Source organism: Macrotis lagotis, chromosome X (assembly GCF_037893015.1).
Source record: "Macrotis lagotis isolate mMagLag1 chromosome X, bilby.v1.9.chrom.fasta, whole genome shotgun sequence".
NCBI lineage: Eukaryota > Metazoa > Chordata > Mammalia > Peramelemorphia > Peramelidae > Macrotis > Macrotis lagotis.
Genome location: NC_133666.1, coordinates 208,935,593 through 208,961,490, shown reverse-complemented (window position 1 = coordinate 208,961,490; position 25,898 = coordinate 208,935,593). Strand labels below are relative to the sequence as shown.

At 36.6% G+C, this 25,898-nt stretch overlaps 1 protein-coding gene across 1 annotated transcript in view; it reads left to right on the top strand.

Annotated features, from left to right (window-relative positions):
• Positions 1 to 5,895: 5,895 nt before the first annotated feature.
• Positions 5,896 to 25,898, top strand: part of KCNN2 (potassium calcium-activated channel subfamily N member 2) — a 187,324-nt gene continuing 167,321 nt past the window's right edge. Inside the window, exons 1-4 of the mRNA XM_074207695.1 lie at positions 5,896 to 5,948; positions 15,398 to 15,580; positions 16,795 to 18,095; positions 18,763 to 18,858. Coding sequence (XP_074063796.1) covers positions 15,559 to 15,580; positions 16,795 to 18,095; positions 18,763 to 18,858 — 1,419 coding nt within the window. The 5' untranslated portion in view covers positions 5,896 to 5,948; positions 15,398 to 15,558. The remainder of the gene's footprint in view (positions 5,949 to 15,397; positions 15,581 to 16,794; positions 18,096 to 18,762; positions 18,859 to 25,898) is intronic.

Below are 25,898 nucleotides of genomic sequence, written 5' to 3'. Positions count from 1 at the left end.
GCCTTTGATATATTCAGTTCTCCTGGTTGCACTCACTTCTCTCAGCATCAATTCCTGGAAAGTCTTTCCAGGTTTTTCTGAAGTCAGTCCATTTACTCATGATTTCATGTTTGGCATCTCCCTCATTTTCCATTGATTTCCAATTCTTAGCCTACACAAAAAAACCTACTATAAATATTTTTGTAGAAATAAGTCCTTTTACCTTTTTTGGATGTCTTTGAGATACAGACCTAGTAGTGGTAGTATTGCTGGATTAAAAGGTATGCACAGTCTTAAAGCCCTTTGGACATAGTTCCCAATTGCTCTTCAGAATGGTTGGATCAGTTCATAATTTCATAGCAGTGCATCAGGGTCCCAGTTTTCCTATATTCCCTCCAATATTTTCCTGTTTTATTATATTAGCCACTTTGATAAGTGACTATCTCATCACTTTTTTAGGACATTTTTTTAGCTTTTTTTTTTGCAAGGCAAATGGGGTTAAGTGGCTTGCCCAAGGTCACACAGCTAGGTAATTATTAAGTGTCGGAGGCCAGATTTGAACTCAGGTCCTCCTGACTCCAGGGCTCGTGCTCTTTTTCATATAGTTCTAGACAGCTTTAATTTCTTCATCTGTTAATTGTCTATTCATATCCTTTGACCATTTATCAATTGGAAATGATTCATATTTTTATAAATTTGACACTGTTCTCTGTATATTTGAGAGATCAGGCTTTTATCAGAGCTACTCAATGCAAAAAAATCTCAATTTTCTGCTTTCTTTATCATTTTGCTCACATAGGTTTTCTTTATGCAAAGACTTAAATTTTTATATACTCAAAATGACCTATTTTTCTATTGCTATCTATATCTTCTTTAGTCCTATACTCTTCCCTTATCCATAAATCTAGGAGACAAACTGCACTCTCTTAATTTGCTTATGGTATCACTTTTTAGGTATAAATGACATACCCATTTTGGTCTCATCTTGGGATACAGCATGGGATAATGATTTTCCCCCACAGTTTTTCTCAAATAATGAGTTTTTTGTTCCAAAAGTGTGGATCTTTGTGTTTATCATATACTAGATTATTGTGGTAATTTACTATAATGTACTTTCCACTGTACTATAAGGTATTTTCCTGTATTCCACTGATCCACCACCCTATTTCTTAACAATTAACAGATTGTTTTGATAATTCCCACTTTATAATACAGCTTTATATTTGCTATTGCTAGAACACTTTCTTTTAATTTTGTTATTGATTTCCTTGATATCCTTGAGCTTAGTTCTTTCAGAAGAATTTTCTTATTATTTTTTCTAATTCTCTAAAATAATTTTTGATAATTTATTTATTTTTTTTAGGTTTTTGCAAGGTATTGGGGTTAAATGGCTTGCCTAAGGTCATACAGCTAGGTAATTAAGTGTCTGAGGCCCGATTTGAACTCAGGTACTCCTGACTCCAGGGCTGGTGCTCTATCCACTGCGTCACCTATAATTTGGAATGGCATTGAATAAACAGATTAACTTAGGTAGAACTGTCATTTTTATTATATTAGCTCAGCCTTTCCATGAGCAATTGATATTTTTTAGTTGCTTAGATCTGACTTTATTTGTGTGGAATAGTTGTGTTCATATAATTCTTGAGTTTGTCCTTGGCAAGTAGGTTCCCAAGTATTTTAAATTGCCTACAGCTATTTTAAGAGGAATTTCTCTTTCTATCTATTGCTATTGGACTTTGGTAGTGATAAATAGAAATGCTGATGATTTGTGTGTTTATTTTGTATCTTGCCATTTTGCTCAAGTTTTTAATAATTTCAGGGAGTTTTTTTTTAATTGAATCTCTAGAATTTTCAATATGCCATATATCATCTGCAAAGATTGAGTTTTGTTTCTTCATTGCCTATTGCAATTCTTTTAATTGATTTTTCATCTCTTATTGCTATAGCTAACATTTCTAGTACAATATTAAAAAATTGTGGTGCCATTGGGCATCCTTGTTTCACCCTGATCTTACTGGGAAGGAACATCCCCATTACATGTTTGCTGATAAATATTGCTGCTCATTTTAAGGTACACTCCATTTATTCCCATTCTTTTCTAGCATTTTTAATAGGAATGGGTGCTATATTTTGTCAAAGGTTTTTTTTCTGCATCTGTTGAGATATAACAACTTTTTGTTGATTTTGTTCTTGGTATGGTCAATCATGATGATTGTTTTCATGATATTGCATTTCTGGTATAAATCCCACTTGGTCATAGTGTATGATTTCTGTGATATATTCCTACAATTTCTTTTCTAAGATTTTATTTAAATTGTTCATATCAAAATTCATTAGGAAAATTGATCTATAATTTTCTTTCTCTGTTTTGGCTCTTCCTATTTGGGGTGTCAGCATGATTTGTTGCAAAAGGAATTTTGTAGGCCTTTCTTTGCCTATCTTTCCATATAGTTTATATAATATTGGAATTAATTGTTCTTTAAATATTTGGTAGAATTTGTTTATAAATTCATCAGGCCCTGGATTTTTTTCTAAGGGAGTTCGTTGATAGCTTGTTTAATTTCTTTTTCCAAGATTGAGTTATTTAAATATTTTATTTCTAATGTTAATCTGGGTAATTTATATTTCTGTAGGTATTCATCAATTTCATTTACATTGTCAAATTTATTGAGATCCAATTGGGCAAAATAGCTTCTAACATTTGCCTTAATTTTCTTTCCAATGCATATCAGTGAATGTACTAGAATAATTTTTGAAACTAGCAATTTGGTTTTCTTCTTTCCTTGTGTAAAATTAACCAATAGTTTATCTACTTTACTTGTTTATTCATAAAACTTTCAACTTTATTTATTTATTTTTTGATTTTTAGGATTTCCAGTTTGGTGTTTAATTGGGGATTTTTGCTTTGTTCTTTTTCTAGCTTTTTAAATTGCATGCTTAATTCATTGATCTCTGCTTCTCTATTTTATTATGTCAACAATTAGAAATATAAAATTTCCCCTAAGTATTACATTAGCTGCATTCCATGAATTTTGTTTTGTTATCTCATTGATGTAATTTTCTTTAATGAAATTATCAATTGCTTCTATGATTTGTTCTTAACCCATTTGTTATTTTTAGATTATTTAATTTCCAATTCAGGTTAAATTTCTATTTCCATTGTACATTATTGAATGTAATTTTTATTGCATTATGACCTGAAAAAGATGTATTTACAATTTCTGCTTTTCTGCATTTGGTTCTGAGGTTGTAAGACCATGACTTAATTCATGGTCAGTTTTTCTGTAGGTGCCACTGAGAAAATAAAAAGTATATTCCTTTCTATTCCCCCCATTCAGTTTTCTCCAGAGACCTATCATATCTAACTTTTCTAGGATTTTATTTCCTTCCTTATTTTTTTTTTTTTGGTTAGATTTATCTCGTTCTGAGAGGGGAAAGTTGAGGTCTCTCACTAGTATAGTAATATTACCTATTTCCTTCTGTAACTTTTTCAACTTCTTCAAAAATTTGGATGCTATAACATTTGGTGCATAAATGTTTTGTACTGATATGACTTCATTGTCTCTGGTACCTTCCTATTTTTTTCTTTTTTGCTTTGTTTGAGATCATGACTGCTACCTCTCCTTTCTTTGCTTCAGCTGAAAATAGATAATATTGAATCATACTAAATTCGGCTCCAGTCCTTTACTTTTTTTTTTAAAGATTTCAATTTATTCAATAAAATAAAAAGTTATTGTGGGTAAGAGAAATATAGGCTGCTTTATAATAATTTCTCTTAACAATCAACAAATATTTAATCAAGTGTGTACAGTCCTTTACTTTTATACCCTGTGTGTATCTCTCTGCTTCAAATGTATTTCTTGTAAACATATTGTAGGATTCTTATTTTCAATCCATTCTGCTACCAGTTTCCCTTTTATGCGTTCATCCCATTCCCATTTATAATTATGATAACACTGTATTTTCCTCCATCCTATTTTTCATTTGTTTATCCCGCTCTCTCTCTCTGTTACAAGTATTTTACTTCTGATCACTTCCTTCCCCAATCCTTTCTTTTATCAGTCCCCTATTCTCCTTCTATTATCCCCATTTCCCATCTCTTTTTAATTAGGGTTAAAAAGGGTAAGAAAGATTTCTATATCCAACTGAGTTGGCTCTTTCAGTCAAATTGAATAAGAGCAAGGTTTTACCCATTCCCCCACCCCCACCCCACACTGTCATTTTCCCCTCCATTGTAATAGCTCTTTCCTGACTTTTTTTCCCATGGGATTGTTTACCCTACTCAATCTCCCCACTCCTTCCACTGTGATTTTTTTCTCACTCTTTTTTTTTGGGGGGAATCACCTTATATCCACACTGGCTGTCTACATATACTCCTTTTAATTGTTCTTATAGTTATAAAGTTAAGAGTTACAAATTTTTATCTTCCCATACTGAAATATAAGCAGTTTAACATTATTCTTATATTTTGTCTTTCTTGTTTATGTCTCCCTTGGGCCTTGGATTTGGAGCTCAAATTTTTTATTCAGATCTAGTCTTTTAATTATAAATGCTTGAAAGTCCTCTATTTCTTTAGAAAGCCATTTTTCCCCCTAAAAGATTATGCTCAGTTTGTTGGGTAAGTGCTTCACGGTTGTAATCCTAATTTCTTTGCACTTCACTATATCATATTCCAACCCCTTCAGTTCTTTAATGTGGATGCTACCAAACATTTTATAATCTTGACAATATCTGAACTGTTTCTTTTTAGTTGCTTTCAATACTTTGCCTTGATCTGTAAGTTCTGGAATTTGGCTATCATATTCCTGGAAATTTTCATTTTGGGATCTCAGGGGATGATTCTTTCCATTTCTATTTTGCCTTCTGGCTTTAATGTATCAGGACACTTTATAGTGATAATTTCTTGACAAATATTGTCCAGGCTTTTTTTTTTATAATGACTTTCAGGTAGTCCAATAATTTTTCTATTATCTTTCCTGAACTTCTTTTCCAGGTCAGTTGTTCTTCCAATGAGAAATCTCGGATTTTCTTCTTTTTTTTATTAAGATTTTTTTTGCAAGGCAAATGGGGTTAAGTGGCTTACCAAAGGCCACACAGCTAAGTAATTAAAGTGTCTGAGACTGGATTTGAACCAGGTACTCCTGACTCCAGGGCTGGTGCTTTATCCACTCTACCACCTAGCCGCCCCTGCCACCTAGCTGCCCCAGATTTTCTTCTTTTTTAACTTTTTAAAAATTTTGCTTTATTTCCACTTGATATCTCATTCAGTCATTAATTACCCTTGTTCAATTCTAATTTTAAAGAACTGTTTTCTTCAGTGAGCTTTTGTACTTCCTTTTCCATTTGGTCAATTCTATTTTTTTTCAGGAGTTGTTTTCTACAAGAAATTTTTGTATTTTTCCCATGTTATTGACTCTTTTCTTCATGATTCTCTCACATTACTATCATTTTTCCCCCCCAATTTTTCTTCCACTTCCCTCATTTGCTTTTTAAAATTCTTTTTAAGCTTTTTCAGGAATTCTTTTTTTGCCCTGAAACCAAATTACATTTTTCTTTGAGGCTACACATGTAGCCATTTTGACACTTATTGTCCTCTTTTTGATCCTCTCTATCAACATAGTAACTTTCTATAGTCAAGTTCTTTTTTGTTTTTGCCTTTCTTTTTAATGACTTGGTGTTTTTTTATGTGAATTAGGCTTTGATCTTGCACTCTCCTAAGCTTTTGGTGCTGGGGCTCTGGGTCTTACTGCTGGGTTTCACTGGGCTTCAAGGATTAGCTGCTTGCTTTCTCTGAAGGGTAGGCTTCCCTTCTGGCTTATAGGGGAGGATAGGGTCTCCTTGTCAGCCTGCCCTGAACATGAGGTTTCGTTGTTGTCCTGTTCCAGGGATGTGGCCCTGCTGTTTAGTTGCTATGGAAACAGGGCCTCTTTACTAGCAGGCCCTGTGGCTGATCTTTAAGTTCTCTGCTGGTAAGTCTCGGGGCAAGGTCTTGTTGTTGCCCTGTCCCTAGGGTGTAGTCTCCTTTTTGGTTAGCAAGGCCATGCTAATGATTTGTGCTGGACGCAAGACCTTGTCTTATTGCTTAGACTATTAACTTTCCTGGAGAGCTGCTTATTTGCCTAGGGAAGGGCCTCCCTGGTGGACTACACCTTGAAGCCTTGCTGCAGGCCCCTGATGTGAGACTGGTTGGCCACTGCTGCTTTGGGACCTCACTTCTCTCCTACCCCAATGAGATTGACCTTTCCTACCTTCCTGACTTCTTGATAAGTTGCTTCCCTACTCCAAGATGAATTATGAGGTGGTTTTCTAGTTGTTCAGAGGGGATTTTAGAAGGAATAAAGAAGGTTTCTTCCTCACTCCAAGATCTTGGCACTAGAAGTCATGTTTAAATTTTAATTCAATATTGATGAATTATATTAGCCCACAGTTTTCCTTCTGAGGTTCATCTTTCCATGGCTTAGGTATTTAGTATTATATTTATCTCATAAAAGGATTCTAGAAGGGTTTTTCTTTTTCAGTTGTTAAGAATAATTCTTAAAGTAATTTTTCTTTAAAAATGTAATTGAATTCTCCTAAATTCATCAGTAGCCATATTAGGGTTTATTCCCTCTTTGGTAGTTCCTTTGTAGCTAAATCTATTACCCTTTCTCAGATCAGGTCTTATGTAGTTTATTGTTTTTTAACATTTTTGAAAGTATTCTACTTCTTGTTTGATATTGCTTTTTTTTAGCATATTATTGTGCAGAAAATGTCATTGGTGTTTTTCCCTTTTTTGGATTGTTGTGACTTTACCTTGCTCATTTGTTAATTTATTGATATGTTTTTCTGCCCTCTTCCTTTTAATCAGTGTAAAGTTGATTATCTCTATTAATCTTTTCATAGAATCAACTTTTAGTCTTATTCATTATTTTATTTTTTGTTTCCAAATTATCTAGTCTTCTTATAATTTCTGCTTATTTTAGTTTTGCTTGTTGCTTGACTTTCTAATTTTTAAGTGAGTATTCAGTTCCTCTCTTTTGCTGTAATGTTAATATTTGTATGCCAGTAGCTATTGGTCCTGAAACAATGGTTTGTAATCACATTATGGTCTATAAAGGATGTAATTCTGCTTTTTTATATTTGCAATATCATTGTGCCATCATCAGGTTTTTTATTTTCAAAATGTCCAGATATTACTGAGAAATATATATATATATATATTCTTTTGCAATCCATTTAGAAGATGCCATCCATCTTTTTATACTAGTTTCTATGGAAGTTTGTTCAGATACATGGTTTTCCTTTTCTTTATCTTTCTGTCTGATTTGTCCAAACTGAGAAGGGGAATATTAAAGTCATCTGTCACTATTATATATTTTTTGTCGACTCAAATCAAAGAGAAGGCAGCCAATATAGCAAAAATTATGATCTTTTGTCTAGGCTAGGTAGTTGCAGCTGAGGTTCCACACAGCCTAAGTGCTGGAGAACCCAAAGAGGAAGACACTGGACATAGGGTTCTTATAAACTACTAGGGCAGAGGAAGAGGGCCTGCAGATGCAGGGGTTTGAGATATTCCATGTTTTCACAAAATAAGTTGTTTAACTTATACAGCATCTGAAAGTCTAAAGAGAAAGCTTAGGAATCCCAAAGGGGAGCAATTAGGACATTTACAGAGTAGTCAGAGACTGGGAGTGATAATGTCTGGTCAGTCTCAAACAATTCATGGATTTGGGAACACAGTATAAGGTCAGCTCCAAGTCAGCTGCCTTTGACATCTCCTTCTGTAGGCCTAGATGAATTCTGGAATTTCATGGCTGAGCAAAGGAAGTGTCAAGGAGTTCTATGAGCTGGGCTGCAGGGTGTCCCTGTATTGTTGTCTTTTCCCATATTCATTTTGTGGGTTCCTGCTGCAAGACAGACAAAATAACCCAGAGCTAGTTCTTAGAAAATGATTGAGAACCAAGATAGTTAAGGTCTCAAGAGTTTTGAATGACTCATATAGTAGGATAGCAGAGAAACTTGGTGGTGAAAGGAAAATGATGGTGTGAAAGAATTAAAGGAAGGGCTCTGACTCTAACTCTGAAAATGTCCAGGTAATATTTGGGTTATCTATCTTTTAAGAAATTAGAAGAATTCTACAGTAGAGTGTCACAATGTCTTAGAAAGAATAAGAATAAGTGGGTTTTGTTTGGTATACTTTTTCCCCCCTCCTCTTTACATTTTTCTTGAAAATATTTGATCACTATGGAATGATATGGTAACACTGGTATTGCCTAAAATACCATAATAGTAGCATAGGACATTTTAAAAAATAGATAAATGCTAAGCTTTTAAAAAAATTCAGGGGCAGCAGTGAATAGAGCACCAGCCCTAGAGTCAGGAGGACCTGAGTTCAAATCCAGCCTCAGCTGGCTAGCACTTAGTAATTTCCCAGCTGTGTGATCTTGGACAAGTCACTTAACCCCATTGCCTTGCAACACCCCCCCAAAAAAAATTCAAAAGCCAAAAAAAACCAGAGAAGTCAAGTTACAAAGTTTGCGAATCTAGCAAAAACGCAAAATAATATTAATAGAAGGAAAAATGTGTTTTAAAACAAAAACACTGGACAGGCATAAAACAAATTCTAGTTGAATATCCTATCATGAAAAAAAATTTGTTTAAGCATATATGTCAGTGAAAAAATATCAGATAAATATACAAAGCTGTCATAATATTTGAATGTTAAGAAAACTTGAAATACCTGTAAAATAAAAGATGAGTAAATTGTTTTTAATTACCATACATTATTAATGTATATAATATTTCAATAACATGTAATTGTAAGGCCATTATTCATTTATTTGACTACAAGTCACTTGTTTCAATTCAATAAAATTCAAACCCAAGCATACCCTGAGCATATTCAGTATTCCCCTCCATTGAAAACTCCTCAAGCAGCAAAGTTCAAAGACATTAGAAAACTGCTTAATACTCAAGAAGATAACCTCCTGTAGAAAAAGCTAGAGAAAAAAGAAAAAAATTAGTTTATGCAAACACCTTCAAAAAGATCAAGATTCATATCAACCTTTAGAGTATTTATTAGTCTCTCCAGGTAAAATTAATTTACCATAAACTCTAGTTTGTTCACTTCCTTGGAAATCTTATTGCATATATCTGATTGATCTCCTTTGTTCCCTCTCCCATTCCCTTATCTTGTTAGTGTGGCTGACTGGTTATGATCCTCCCTGGAGTATATATTTTTTGGCTAACAATTGCATTTAAATATAATCTTCCTGGCAGTGTTTGACTTAATCCAGTTCATCAGCTACACTGTGTCTGGATCTTAGAGTTCTATCACCTCTGATGGCTCTGCCATCATTCCTGATTAGAACTCATCTATGACTGTTCACTGGCACCAAATATCTCATTATTTTCTTCCTCTTTGGTGTTTAGAAATAGACAAATTTTTAAAAGTAGCTCCTACATGTCACAGCTGCCTAAGCCAAATGATGCAAACACACAAATGTGATAATGTCTTAAATGCCAATTGTACAGATTAGAGGGCATTGAGTTACATATAGGTTGTTCCAGACTTCAGCAAAATAGTATATTTTGTCTTATACATTGTTAGAATCAATGAGGTTCAGATGAGCAACACGGTAATGAAAAGAACATATTAGCATGCAAGAGTAAAGAATGAGAGTCTTTGAAGTATATTAAAGGGAAGACCAAAAGCTTCTTCACATAGATACAGGCTTGCACCAACATCCCCTATTGCTCCAAATCCAAATTTTGTCCTCAGAAATGTAGATGTATGTTCATCTGACTCTATTGTAATAAACCACTTAATAGCACTATTGAGAAAAACTGTCAGACAGCACCAAGATTAAATGAAACAAAAGTTTTCATGGCTTCTTAGTGATGCCTCCAGTTTTTAGATTTTTTTTAAAACCAGAAATGTTCTATTTAAACTGGGAGACAAAGTGATTTTGTTCAGGGTCACTCAATCATTATGCCAAGGGAAATTCTCAGAGGAGAGACTTGAACCCAAGTATTCCTTCCTGACCTTGGGATCACTTCTCCATGCTGCTTCTCCAGGCCCCAAGATCAACAAGGTTCTATGCCTGATAACCTTGGCAAGGTTAGTGTTGATTTCCGAGTTTTGATTCTACTTAGAAGACATTCAGTTTAGTATTTCTTGAATGAAGACTTTAATATATAAAAGACATTATTAAGGAATGATTTCATTTCCTCAGCAACCACATTCTGGAATTTTACCAGATAAGGGAAAGCCTTTCAGCAGCAAAGCAATAAGTCAAAGTCTGGCCAGAGGGCAAAATGCTTGGTGTCATCTTTCCCCTCCATTCTTAAAATGAGTGTGGTCTAGCCTAGTACCACAGGCTCTTTTAAGTTCTCATGATAGCTACTCTCCAAACCTCCAGAAGAACAGTTGGGCTCTTTAACCTTAGAGGCTTTGCTACTAAGTTTTGAGATTTGACTTTAATAAAGCTAAATAAATGAAGGTGGACCTTAAATTATCTTTCCTGAATATATCTTTAGGTCACTTGTTTTTTTCATTGAGGTATTCTACATTTTCTTCTAATTTTTCATTCTTTTGATATTTTTTGAACAACTCTTGATGTTTCATAGAGTTATTAGCTTTTGCTTTCACAATTCTAATTTTTAAGGAATTATTTTATTCAATTATTGGCTTTTGTATCTTCTTTTCCAATTTGTTCAATTCTACTTTTAAAGTGTTGTTTTCCTCAGCAGATTTTTTGCCCCTTATTTGATCAACTATTTTTTAATTAGTTGCCTTTTTTCAATTTTTGCATTCCTTTTCCAAGCTGTTGACTCATTTTTCATAATTCTTTTGCTTATTCTTATTTCTTTTCCAAATTTTTCTTCCACCTCTCTTACTTGATTTTTAAAATTATTTTTAAGCTCTTCTGGAGGACTTTTTGGACTTGAGAACAATTTCCCCTTTAAGCAAGGCTTCACATTAGGATATTTGCCAATGTCCTCTTTTGAGTTTGTGGTTTTATCTACCCTGTCACCATAGTAGCTCTCTATGGTTAGGACCCTGTCACCATAGTAGTTCTCTTTTGTTTTGTTGCTTTTTTTGCTCATTTTTAAAGGTTGAGCTCTGCTCCTGGGATACAGGAAGCACTGTCCTAAGCCAAACACTGTACTATTTAAATACACTTCACACATATTAATCCCATTTGATCCTCATAACAACCCTGGCAAGTAGGTGCTATTATTATTATCATCATCCCATTTTCCATACACAGAAACTGAGGTTAAATGAATTGCTAGTGTCACATCCAGGCTCAGTATTCTATGCACTGATCTGCCTCACTTCAGTGTGTATGATTGAGACAATTAGGTGGTTCTGTGGTTAGAGTTGGACCTATAGTCATGGAAGATCTGAGTTCAGATTCAGAAATTGGAGAAATCTAGCTATGGGAACCTGGATAACATATTTAAACTCTATTTTTTCATGTGTAAAATGGGAATAATAATAGCTGGTTGTTCTATAAAATAATACTCATAAAACAGTTTACAAACCTTAATGCTCTACATAAATGCTGATTATTATTGTTGTTGCTACTAAAAGGTAACAATGATGGTTTTAGCATTTATATAGGACTCTGATATTTGCAAATAATTATTTTTCTTACTTGAAAATCAATATTTTAATCACACTGTACATGAACCCTGAACTTCAATTTTCAGTTATAAATTCAACTTGTTTTTATTAATCCTTCTACAAAGTAACATTGCTAAATAGGAATAGATGTTACATTTGTAATCTTATGTCTCTCAAATCATTGCAGAAGGTACCATGGCTGTTACATTTTATATAGAAACATAATAGATTCTAGGTCTCAGGATAAATTTCTTAAAATTTCCAAAAGAACAAAACAGATCCTGCTAGTTTCATATGCTGATATTGTGTCACTTTACAATACCTATTACTTACTTCTTATCACATAAAATTAAGAAATCCCTCTAAAATCTGTTTCCATCGAATAATTCCCAGTTCTAAAAGATAGTTTCTAATATTAATAGTATTATATGTACATCATTCATTCATTCAGCAGCAACCAAAATTTAGGGACCAAGTATTGTGCTAGGTTCTAGAGAAGCTACCAAGATGTAGAAGATCAGGTTCTCTGCATCCAAGAGTGGTAAATGAAATTACTATTCTTTTGATTTGAATACATTTTATGGATTAGTATGACCTCTTGTGTTGAAAAAGGAAATTCCAGTATTTTTGTACCTTGCTAGGAAGATGAGGGAAGAAAATCTAATATTCTAAAATATATCATTTTTATTCTTCCTTTTTTAAGGAATATTTATTGAGTAAACTATGTATAAGACATTACCTATGAAACTATATTGTTTATGTTCAAGTTATAGACACACACCCATAAATTATGTATATGACAGATAAAAATAATGTCAATGAACAAAAAAGAGATGAGAAACAGTATGGTGTTAGTAATTACTTTGTAAAGATTTCTCATTTGTCAACATGTTGACACAGAAAATAGAAATAATGAAAGTATAAAATTTTTTAAACTAACAATATTATAAATCAATACTCAATGATATTAACATATTAATTAATATACTTAACATATAGCTAACATATTTAAGTAATGCATTACTGTATAACAAAGTTGTGATGATAGTATAAAGCAATGAAACTCCAAGTCATTAATAGACCAGTGAGCATTTCATCAAGATTATTGATAGTGAATCTCCAAAATATAAAGCAGTTAGATGTTGTCAAGAGCTAAAATAAGTCTCAATTGCAATTTTTTTGGCACAACCATCTTCTTATTCTCTTGTACACACATTGCTCTTTCAGTGCTCTCCTTGAGTATCAATGGAAGCTTTATACAGTACTTATATTTTAACATTTCAAAAAATCTATGTTTTTTATTGGTGTGAACATCCAACACAAGTTTTAACCTTCCTAAAAGGTCTCCAAGAGTTTTTAGCTGAAATAAATATCAACAACATGGGATTGTTGTTAATTAACAACCTTAAGCTAGGCTTAAGACTATAGGGTCTAATTTTGGCAATAAACAATAAAGTTTAAAAGATAAATTATCTTTTTCGGGGGTTTTTTTGCAAGGCAAATGGGGTTAAGTGGCTTGCCCAAGGCCACACAGCTAGGTAATTATTAAGTGTCTGAGATCAGATTTGAACCCAGGTACTCCTGACTCCAAGGCCAGTGCTTTATCCACTATACCACCTAGCTGCCCCTAAAAGATAAATTATTAAGTTCTTGGTTGTAGTCAAAGCTTTTCAAAACCATCAGGGCTTAAGCTCCATGGGCATAGTCTTCCTTAGCTCAGCATCATATTCATACAACTATGAGGAATAAGGTCAGAACTTTATCAATACAATGACAACAGGTACTTCCTTGGTTAATGGCTAAACAATAATTCCTAAACAGTAACTGGAAAATAAAGGTGGCAAAAGAAAATGAGGCTACTAACACTCCATGTAATAGAGTTTTCATAACTCCTGCATCTACTATTATGGAAATTATCTGACACCAAAAAATATAGTTAATCTTTCTCTAAGGAAATTTTTTGAGATACTGAAGACTCTGCCTACTATAATACAGTAAGATATAATTATGAAAATTTTTTCTGTTTCCATATGCTCTTTCATCTTTGATTCTGAAAAGTTAAGAAAATAGTAGTTAATTAAACATGACAATATCTTTCTAAAGTATTCAGATCATTGGAAATGGTTCTATTCAAGCATATTGAGTAATTGGAAGAATACCATGCCAGTTTCATCTTTAATTGGAAAATTAAGCTGAACATATGAAAATCTTTTCTCCATTTACACGCTTTTTTTCTTCTTTTGTTTTTTTTTTCAAGGCAATGGGGATAGGTAACTTGTCCAAGGTCACTCAGCTACTAAGTATCAAATGTCTGAGGCCACATTTGAACTCAGGTCTATGTGCTACTAGCTGCCCACATGCTTTTATCTTTAAAACAAGTTGTTTAACACAAAAGTAGTCCTAGTATTTGAGTTTTCCCATTTATTAAGCATTTAATCAGTGTTTACTCAGTTGACCCAAGACCTTTAGACTTTCTTGAACACTAAATAATAAAAACACGGTGCAGTTAAGTATTTGAGCTCACATTTGAACTCAGGTCCTCCTGACTCCAGGGCCAATGCTCCATCCACTGCGCCACCTAAGCTGCCTCCACATTAGATTTTCAAAATGGGGCAGGGGGACTGTTGTAGCCTACAGAATCTGCCCTCCCAGCTAAATGAGTTTGACTTAAAAAATAATCCTTCATAAGATAGGCATTATTTCCTAATGAAACTTTTGGTTATTTAGGTGCAGAAGGCAGATGGTTCCAAGAATAATTGCCACTTAGGAATTAATAAAACTGCTCTAATCAGATATTAAGGGAGTAGGTATTTCCTGGATCAGATTTCTGTTGTGATCATAGAGTTCTAATATCTGATAAATTTGTATTGGGGATAACAAACCTATCCTCACCAATAAATCGTGACTGTAATAGTTTGGACCAAGGTAATGGGGGAGGGGGATTCTGCTAGTCAATTGTAGTTTATTAGGGGGAATAGTTTGGCTCTTCCCCCAGCCATTCTTTTAACCATTTATTAAATGGAAGAAAGAAAAAAAACAACTCTTCAATTCACATATTACATTTGCTAAAAGATCTACTAAAATGAATTATTCACCTTATACTCTTGGAAAAACACACACAGAGAGAGAAACAGGCAGCAGGTGACCAACTTTAGGGATGTTGCAGAGTAGAATATCAAGAAATTGGATCCAGCTTAGCAATTCAATTACTTAATGAAAGTGATCCTCTGCTCAGGTTATTTTTGCCAATCCATTAGAACAAATCTCCATCATGCTTAAAGTCACTGTTTTCAAAGCAAATTTCCCAGAGGCCAATACCAGAATGTTAATTCACAAGAATGCTTGGGAAGGAAGCCAAGGAAATGTCACATTGAGAAAGTAGTCGGTCAGTCAATAAGAATTTATTAATTGCTTACTACTTGCCAGGCACTGTACTTAGCTTTGGGTATACAAAGAAAAGACAAAAGATAGTCCCTGTCCTCAAGGAGCTTACCATCTAATGGAAGCAGGAAGAAGCAATCAGACTGAGAAAATAAAATATTGGAATTTTTAAAATGAAAATTTGTACTATCAAGTTATTATAATTAAAATCCACACACCGTTTATTATTATTATTATTATTATTCGTTGTGAATGTCATTAACATTACTAAAAATTCCAATAACCTGGTATGTAGTCACTCTTATCAGTCAGCACTTCGCCCCTTTCTCAGTAGCATTGCTCTCTATCAAAAACCAAATTTTGCCTGAGAGAAACTTGGAAGCCATATAGTTATTTCTTGGATCTTCTCTTGTGTCTATGTTGCAGGTAGGCTGGAGGACCACATCCGCTGGCATTCAGATCTACTTCCCTGGACAGCGCCCTAGGTGGGCACAGTCTTCCCAGGATCAGGGAAAACCTAGTGATCCTGCAGGAAGGGAAGCAAGCCGCATCAAGCCAGACTGCGAGGTTTGGTCGTCACCTCCTTGATGTTTCTGAAGAGGCGTAGATGTAAGAACTCTTTTACTTAGAGTTTAGTGTTGGGAATCCAACCCAGTCCCCCCACCCACCCACCCACCTCCAGCACTGCCCAAGCACTTGTGGCTCCTGACTTTAAGGGGATCCCGAGAGTTGCTCTGAGAACTCCCGTGCCATTCCCAGATCTCTCCTCATCTTTACCAGTTAGAGTAGACACAGGTAGCCTTTCCCGGCCTTTCCTCGTTCTGAGCCGGCCAGGGATGGGGCAAAACGCGCCTGACCGAGCGCCCAGCTGGAAGGAGTGCCCGAATCCAAGAACCAGGGTTACCTGTCCACAAGAGGCGCTCTAGGCAGCGTGGCGCCTTAGCGATTTGTCTTCCTGGCAGTGACTGCTCCAACTCCATCGCCGGGGACAGTCGGCTTCCCTTTTTAGGTGCGTGATCTGAGGCAGGATCAGAAAGGAGGGGCTGAGAAACAGAAACACAGAGAGACAGACAGGTGGGGGGAGGAAGAGGGACGGCGGGGACGGAGAGGGATCAGGTCTTGTCTGCTTATGCCCGTGGAGGGTCCAGGTAAGGCGGTTCTCAGCTCCCCGCCGCTCCGTCCCCCAGTTCATGCACTCTGTTTTCCGAGGATTCGCTGGTTCCCTTTTTGAGGAGAGGTTCTGGGACTTAGAATGCACAGTTAAGTGAAATGCCCACGCAGAAAGTGGTGTATGAAATGCCCACGATGCACCGGGCACTGTGCTGGGAGCTGAGATTATGAGTAGAAGAATGAAACCTTTACTCTCAAGAGCTTGCATTCTAATGAACAGAGCAATCAGCGTATCAGAATATACACGGATGACCGACATGTTGATTATAAATGTATGTAATTGATCTCTCTTTATCAATTTATTAAAAAATAGTTAAAAAGTTATTTTGGGGCTTGCAGCAGAAGGTCCTCGAGCGGCCTTTTGGGCAGAGGCGAGCAGGGGCGGACTCCAGGACTCCAGCCAGTTCCGAGGCAGCGGCGGCCGGCTGGGCTGGCCCAGGAGCGGGCGGGCCGCGGAGCCCGGGAGAACTTCCTCTGCTCCGGGAGAGGCTCGCCAGGCCTCAGCACCCCCTGCCCGTGCGCCCTCTCCGCAGCGCCCCAGCCTCGGCTCCCCTCCCCCTCGCCCCGCCCCCTCGGCCGCCCAGTTCCACCGAGTCCGGTCTCGGCCCCCTCCCCCAGGCCCAGCACCGCATCTCGCTCGCCTTTCCCCGCAGGTGATGTCATGCCCGTTGTTTTGGTGCGGTCGACCAATCGGACTCACCCCCTGGATTCTACAGGAGCCGGGATGGGCCCATCCTCTTCCCAGCGGCAGGACTGCCCGCTCTCTACCATAACGCATTGCGCAGGGTGCACCACCGCCAGGTCTCCCTGCAGCTTTAACAGCTCTGCTATGGAAACCCCATTGCAGCTGCAGCGAGGCTTCTTCCCGGAGCAGCAGCATCCGCAGCCCCCGCAGCCCCCGCAGCCCCCGCAGCAGCAGCACTTCCCAGACAAGCCGTGCCTCTCCTTCCCGCAGCACTCGAAGCCCGCACACTACTACCCGCCGCCGCCGCCGCCGCCGCAGCCCCAGGTCCACCAGTGGCAGCCGGGCAGCAGCGGCAGCAGCTCATGCCTCCAGTGCAACAGCTGCGCCTCCTCCGGCGCCCAGGGGGCGGGGGGGAGGGCGGGGGATAGCCTGCCCCTGCTGCTCCGCACCTCCTCACCCGCCAGCGCTTTTGGAACCCGCAACTCCTCGCCCGCCTCCACCTCGTCCTGCTGCTGCTGCTCTTCTCGGAAGGGCAGCCAGCTCAATGTGAGCGAGCTGAACCCCCCCAGCCATGCCAGCGCCCCCAAGCCGCCGCCGCCGCCGCCGCCACAGTACCAGTGCCCGTCCCAGTACCACCAGTGCAGCTTGCAGCAGGCTGCCAGCCCCTCCAGCAGCCTCCGAAGCAGCGGCGCCGGCAGCGGGCACCTCCACCTCCACCGCCATCACCAGCAGCAGCAGCTGCAGCAGCAGCAGGTCCGCCGGGAAAGCAACCCCTTCACCGAAATAGCCATGAGCAGCTGCAGGTACAACGGAGGAGTGATGCGTCCCCTCAGCAACCTGAGCTCCTCCCGCAGGAACCTGCAGGAGATGGACTCGGAGTCGCAGCCCCTGCAGCCCGCCGTGTCCGGGGGCTGCAGGTCCTCCTCGGCCGCCGCCGTGCCGCCTCCGGCCGCCCCCTCCTCCTCGGCCCCGGAGATAGTGGTGTCCAAACCCGAGCACAACAACTCCAACAACCTGGCGCTCTACGGGAGCGCAGCCGGAGGCGGGGAGGACGCCGGGGTCGCGGGCGCCAGGAGCAGCGCGACGGGCAGCACCCCGCGGGCCAAGTCCAGCAAGAAGAAGAACCAGAACATAGGTTACAGGCTGGGCCTGCGGAGAGCCTTGTTTGAGAAGAGAAAGCGGCTCAGCGACTACGCGCTCATCTTCGGCATGTTCGGGATCGTGGTCATGGTCATCGAGACCGAGCTGTCCTGGGGCGCCTACGACAAGGTACGCGCCAAGGCCTCCGGCAGACCCCACTTAGCTCCCCACCCCGGGATGCCCGGACGCACTAACCAGAAGCACCGACCACTCCACCTGTGGCCCCTCACACTCCTTAAGTTAGACAGGCAGTCAAACACGGGGCGAGTCTGTCTTTGGGACAGTGGGGACCCCAGACATTCGGGCCTCTGCAGCTCCTCCTCTTGGAGCTCTTGGCTTTCAGAATGCCCGCGGCTCCAGGGAGCATTTTGGAAGTGCCTCTTGCTGCTGCCCAAGGTGCTGACAATAGTTCGTCTGGGTACTACCGCAAATTAAATAAATGAAGGGTCAAGGGAAGGAGGTCTGCTCTGGTCCCCTCTTTGACTTTGCTTCCTTTCGCCTGCACCTCTAAGCACATAGTAACTTTTCTTCCTGGTTTCCTCGTGTTCAGTTTTTATTCTGTGGTTTGAAGAGCTATAGCCATGTCCCAGGGATCACCTTTTCCCTTCTCCTCTCTATCTCCATTAGCCTAGTCTCTATGATCCCAGAGACTGATTGAAGGGCAGGTAGGGAGAAGGGGGGGGGGTCTCTTTGATTGCAGAAGCTTGTCTCTGTGTGTCATTATAGGGGGTGACAGTGAATTGACACACCGTTTTAATGTGGTTTTTAAGTAAAGTTCTTGTTGTCTCTATTTCAGGCATCCCTGTATTCCCTAGCTCTGAAATGCCTTATCAGCCTCTCCACAATTATCCTGCTTGGTCTTATTATTGTGTATCACGCCAGGGAGATCCAGGTAACAAACATGCTGCTTTTATGAATCATGGAAATGCTTCCTTAGTAGAAATAAGTGAGTGAATCAGTCAGATTTCAAAAAAAAAATTGGGGGGGCTCTAAAGGGCATAAGCTTACAAGTCTAAGAAAATAAACTGATCTTTTAAAAAAAAGTATTCCAAAATATGATAATTTTTCGGCTTAAAAATAAATAGAATGTTTGTTTTTCTCAACAGAGCTGTAAATATATAGGGGAAAAAAACTACTTCTTGGGTAATTTGACTCTAGGAGTCCAATTCTTTAAGTTTTAAAATAAGTTCTTTCTCTTCCCCTTCCTCTTCACCCTCCTTTTTACATCTGTGCTTTTTAGGGTTTCTATTTCTTTTCATTAGTATATTTGATACCTTTGTTTTAGTGTATATTCAAGTGTATGTTGTTGTTTTAAAGAATTTTATCTGCTTGATTCTTTTTCAAGTGTGAATGGGAATGTAGGAGAAATCATAGCCATCTAGTGGACAACAGCAAAAATAATTCTCAGCCAAGTATTAAGGGGGGGGGGGAAGTTTTTTTTAAATTTATTTTAGGCAAAGGGGTTAAGTAACTTGCTCAAGGTCGCAACTAGGCAATTATTAAGTGTCTGAGGTTGTATTTGAACTCAGGTCCTCCAGGACTGGTGTTCCATCCAGGAAAATTCAGTAGTGTTTCCCTCAGACTTTCCTACCTTTGATCTAGTTAATGAGTATTCTATACATTACAATAGAATATTCTTTCTTTAAATTGTGACATTCATAGAGAGGAAATTTGACTTAATGTTGGAGTCAGGAAAAATATGAGTTCAAGTTTTGTCTCAACACACATTGTGGGCAAGTCAAAACACTTTTCAATGACCCAAATAACTCCCTGTGATAAGCTGCAGTAATGTTTATGGTTTTTAATTGACATAGGAGAAATTTTCCTACTTGGGAGACCTCTATACCAATGAAACAAGGGCAAAGAATCATAGATTGCGAATAGTTTCATTATTGACACAGATGTTTTGAAGTGAGTATTTTTTATATTGAAAGGCTAGAGAGATTAGGTTTCCAGTGTTTCTTATATAAATATATCTTCTGATTCTATGACATTGTTATAAATATTTGCTTTAAATATTAAATCCCCAAATTTATGCTGATGACTGATTTCCTTTGGAAACTATCACCAGTTAATACTTGCATCTGTATAAATTAGTGTTTATTTTTAATTACTTTCTGTCAAACATGCACCAACATTGAAAGGGAAAAAATTTAAGATAATTAAGCACTACATACATACATATATATGTAAATTATTATCTGGAATAAAAGAAGGTCACATTTTGGAAGATAGTAGGGTTAGGGGAAAAGAAGAGAGATGAGGTACAAAGAATGAGCAAAACTTTACTGGCAGAGCAACCTCAGTAGCCACACAGTTTAAATCATGGACCAGTTTTTTGTTTTTTGGTTTTTTTTTTTTTAGTTTTAGAGCTTTGCTCTTTATTCCTAGATTGTTGTTATAGTGGATTATTCTATTTAGGAAAATATTATATTGACATTTTATGTACCCCCATATGTGGCATTATAAGATGTCATTTCTAAAACTGAGTATGTTCTCCATCTTGTGATTAAATCCATAGCCCCAAAACATGAGAATGTTGCTAAAACACAATGATTCTATTTTTTTTGTTTCAATTATACAGGTATTATAGTCAATAAAAGGCAAAATTTTAGAAGTATTTAAATACAACTATTTCACAAAGTAAAATAGACTTTTTGAGGTTTTGATTCAAAAAGACTTGCATTCCTCAATGATTTCCTCCCTACAGTTAACGCAGTTATATTTTATCATCGAACAATTTCACATACCATTTTGCTTTCAATTCTAAAGTATAGTAGTTTCATTAAATTATTCTACAGTCACAATTGATTGGACAAGGTCACAGGAAAATTATATTTGATTACTCAATATATTCTTGGGAAAGACTATAAGAAACAAAGAAGAGCATTTTGCCAGTATGTGTTTAGATTATCTATAGCAAAAGTATCCTACTACCTAAAATGTTTGAATTGCTATGATTATGGTTTTTCTGGCTGTGTGAAATAAAACCATGTAAAAACATAAAGTACGATGACAAAATATTAAATATACATCCTTGCATAATTTTGTCACTTTATTAGAAGAATGTTAACTACTTAAGAAAGTCACTTTACTAGAATTAGAAAAATGTATTTGTCTTAACTGAAATGTAATAGCTTCCTAAAGAACAGTTTGTCCTAATGACATTGACACTAACATTTCAATAAGGTAACATATCCTTTTTCCTATTGTAATCATTTTGATATATTGTATTGCTTCTGTCAAATCAAGGCAACAAAATTTTATTAAATACCTTTTATGTACCAAATGCAGTTCACAGACAATATGCAAGCAATTATGCACAAACAACTTATATTCAATATAAATTCCAGATAATCAGAGAGGGAAGTGTTATTATTAAGGATTGGGAAGGGCTTCTACAAGTTTGGATTTTATCTGAAACATGACACAAATCACAAGTTTAAGAACCCTTTGTAAATTCAAGATAAGTACTAAAAATGTCATACAAATATTACTTGTCTAATATAGATGCGACACTTTTAAATTTGTCTTATTTAAATGTTCTTTCATAAGTGAGAATTATTTTACCTTTGAAATTTGTTTTTAATCATATTTTTATAAATTCCCATCTGAGAGATACATTTTATATAATTTTACATTCTATGATAATATTATATAGATATATGTCACAGTTAGATGGAAGGAAGGAAGGAAACAAAACTGTGAAAGTGTTATATTTTCTTTTAACCCTGAAATGGATTCGTGTGTGTGTGTGTGTGTGTGTGTGTGTGTGTGTAGTTGCACTTAAATCTGCATCATTAGTAATAGGGGAAAAGTCTACTTCACTTTGTTGTTCAATCAAATACAATCCTTCAAGATCCCATTTGGGGTTTTCTTGGCAAAGATACTAGAGTGGTTTGCCAATTCCTTTAACAGCTCATTTTTATAGATGAGGAAATTAGGCAAACAGGGTTAAAATGACATGCCCAGAATCACATAGCTAATTATGTTTCTGAGGTCAGATTTGAACTCAGGAAGAGGAATCTTCTTGTTTTTAGATCCAGCATTCTATCCACTGTGCTACCTAGCTGCCCTGTTCACCAGGTGGCTGCTTATTATATGTATTTTTGCTTCAGTATGACCTGCATATATTGACTCAAGTTTAACTTCCATATTCTATATATTGAAACCTTTTTCATTTGGCAAACATGTTAAAATATTATGTGATAGGAAATCGATATTTTGTAAGTGGATTTTTTTTAAGTTTTTACAAGGCAAATGGGGTTAAGTGGCTTGCCCAAGGCCACATAGCTAGGTAATTAATTAAGTGTCTGAGGCCACATTTGAGCTCAGGTACTCCTGACTCCAGGGCTGGTGCTATCCACTGAGCCACCTAGCCTCCCCTGAGTTGATTTATTTTTCAGAACTTTGTATTGAAATTTATTTTTATAAACTAAGTTATTCAACTGATATTTTTGATAACTTCTCTTTATGTTTACCATACTGATTTCTAACATATAATTTCTTATCATATTGGAAAAAATAAAGATTTTTCAAATGCTTTCAATTTTTTTATTTAAGAGTTGTTAAGCTACTAATAAAGCATGTTGAAACTTAGCCTCTTCAATAGGAAGCTCAGGGAAGCAAGTTTCAAAACTATCACTGAGACCTTTAGCAAAGTATTTAGGCTAAATATTGTTCATGTTGAACACAAAAGGGAAAAATGTGGTAGTTAAGTTTTTAACAGTGGAATAAATTCAGATTTGGGGTCACATTTTTTAATACCACAGACAGCTCCTCACTTTTTGAATCAGCTATGGTCTATTAATGTTTATATAATTTTATACTTCAGAGTTTAATCATTTCTACCATCAAGTTGCTTTCTGAAGTCTCAATCAAGATAAACTAGTTTAGAGGGATGTTTATTCTGTAGTTATATTGTCATCAAATAAATACCTCTCTTAAAAAACAAGAAACTTTTTTATAATTACCAAATGGAAACTGTAAGCCAAATGTGTAGCTTTTTAATCCATCTTGAGAATTGAAATGCATTAAATTACAGAGGGCTTATGGTGATCTTTTTTAAATCATCAGAAGTTGATTTTGGAGATATTGCTTTGATAGTCTAATTGGAAAATAATAATTTCAAATAATATTTAGGACTTTAATAAGAATTAGAAGTTTTAATTCTGAATTTGCTTTCATCTAGGAGATAGTTAAATAAGTGTAATACTGTTTCCAAGAGGAAGCATGACTAATATTGAGAGAGCTGGCTTTGGAGTCAGGAAGACCTAGCTTCAGTTCTTACTTCTGCCACATGCTAACTGTGGAATGCTCCTGAGTCAATTAGTTTCTTAATGTTCCTGGTCAACTCTCTTTGACCATAAATTTACAAAATAGTAACACGTTTAGATTGGTAGAATAGTTCACCAGGAGTTTACTATACAGAGGAAATCACAGGTCTGAATACATCATAACAACAAACAATATAATTTAAAAGATTACAAAATGAGTAATATATACACAAGAATGGAATGCTTCAATAGTCCATGTCTATTGTTTGAAGATCACTCTAGCTGAATTTGGAGAAAGATACTTAACACTAATTTGGCTATATGTGAGAAAATAATTGGACAAAGCAATCCTTAAGTTTAAGTAATTCAGGAATTGTGATATATTTTGGTAGAGGAATGTTTCTTATTTTTATAAATGGTAAACTGAGATATAAAAATGACTTGCTCCAGGTCACAGAGTTACTCAGCTGGGATTTGAACCACTGCCCCTACCTTAAGTGGCTAGGTTTTACTTCTGGAGGAAACCCTTATTGACTACTTATTTTTGTTTTCTCTCAATAATATCTTTAGTTTTTCCAATTACATATAAAGAAAATTTTTAACATTCTTTTTCCTAGAATTTAGAATTTTTCTCCCTCCCTTCAGTCAGATATAGGTTATATTACATACAATCATGTTAAACATATTTCCACATTAATCGTTTTGTGAAAGAAGAATCAAGACAAAAGGGAAAAGCCATGAGAAAGTAAAACCTAAAAATAAAAAGTGAAAATAGTATGCTTTGATCAGTATTCAGATTCCATAATTCTTTCTCTGGATTTGGATAGTATTTTCCATCAGGAGTCCTTTGGAATTGTATCGCTACTATGCTAAGAATTGTCTGTCATAATTGATCATCACAAGTGTTGCTATTAATGTGTACACTGTTCTCCTGGTTTTGCTCACTTCATGTAGCATCATTTCATTCATCTTTCCAGGTTTTTCTGAAATCCACCTGTTGTCATTTCTTATAGCACAATTTCATTCCATACATTAATATATCACAACTTGTTCAGTTATTTTCCAACTAGTGGGCATCCCCTCAATTTCCAGTTCTTTGCCACCTCAAAAAGAACTGCCATAAATATTTTTGTACATGTCAGTTTGTTTTCCTTTTTTAATAATCTCTTTGGGATTCAGACCTTGTAGTGGTATTGCTGGATTAAAAGGTACGCACAGTTTATAACTCATTACACATAGTTTAAAATTGTTCTCTAGAATCGTTGGATGAGCTCACAGCTTCACCAACAATTATTTTCTGATTTTCCCACATTCTCCATAAGTTTGAAATTTTTTTTAAAGCATCTTTGAATTTCTAGTCATCTGCAAGTGTGACAAGTTTTAGCCTTTTTTTTTTTGAGAATTGGTCATTTTGACAGTGTTCTGCCACCATTTAGTTTAAGAAATCACACATAAAAAATCTTTCAGAGTTCCCTCTTCATTTACTTGGCTACCATGAGACTATATAAAATTCTCCCTCTTCCTTACTTTTAGGTAGATATCTCTATTAATAGCTGTGCTGTTGTACAATTATTGGTTGCCAAATTTTTTTAAGTTTAATTTTCTCACATTTTAGAAATACATTGGTTTGAAAACACATAGGAAAGGAGAGGGAAAGTGGGAGAGGGAGAGAAACAGAGAGAAATTCACCTAATATTGGGGTTTTTTCCCTCTCCTCTTTGTACTTTCACATCTTGTCCTAGTCCCAACCACAGTGGATTGTAGTAGTTGGATATACACTCTAGTGAGAATTTTGAGAGTTGAAAAGACTGGGAACCTACTTATCTACCTCCAGATGTGTAGGGACACTTAAAATAAGTGATTGCTTTCCAAGTTGAATAGAAAATACATAATAACTTTTCCAACATCTTTCTACCTTCTAAAAAACTTACTTGATTAATATCTTCTTTATGTGAAATTCTTTAAATGGGCTTTAAAGAAATGCTGATAAGCCTATTATCAATAGTCATTCCTATTCATTCACTAATTTCTGATAGCCCATTGACTAATGATCTGATTAAATGTCAATTTCAAAGACAAAACAAAGCATTTGTCTAATTTCAGGAAACAGACAAGGAAGAAGAAATTTTCCTAGAATTTTTCTTTTATGTCCCTATTAGGACAGAATTATAGAAATTAAATAGACTGGCCCCTACAACAAACAAACAAACATGAAGGAGATATTTTGCTGAAGAACAACTGGTGTCTAGGTCATCAGCATATTCCACGTTACCTGAAATGAGACTCGCAGTTCTTGTAACTTCATGTATACACACTGTAGTAACAAAATCACTCAGGACTAATTTATTCTACCTACTGGTTTAAAAGACGTTTGCATTATTAATGCATTTGGCACTAAATAAAACAATCCTTATGTGTCTACAGAGTAGCATCACAAGTGAATTGGAAATGATGCTTTCAACTTTACTACAAGTGATTTTGCTTATAATTTCTTATCTAGGTCACATCACAGCATAGCTAAAAAAAAAGCACACTGCCAGCAGAAACTATTATAAAACTAAATCTGGCAAGTTACCAAAAGAGGCTAGGCTCTAAATGGATTTAATGAAAAAGGCAATGAAATGCAGATACTTTATAAATAATCAATTCAGCTTGG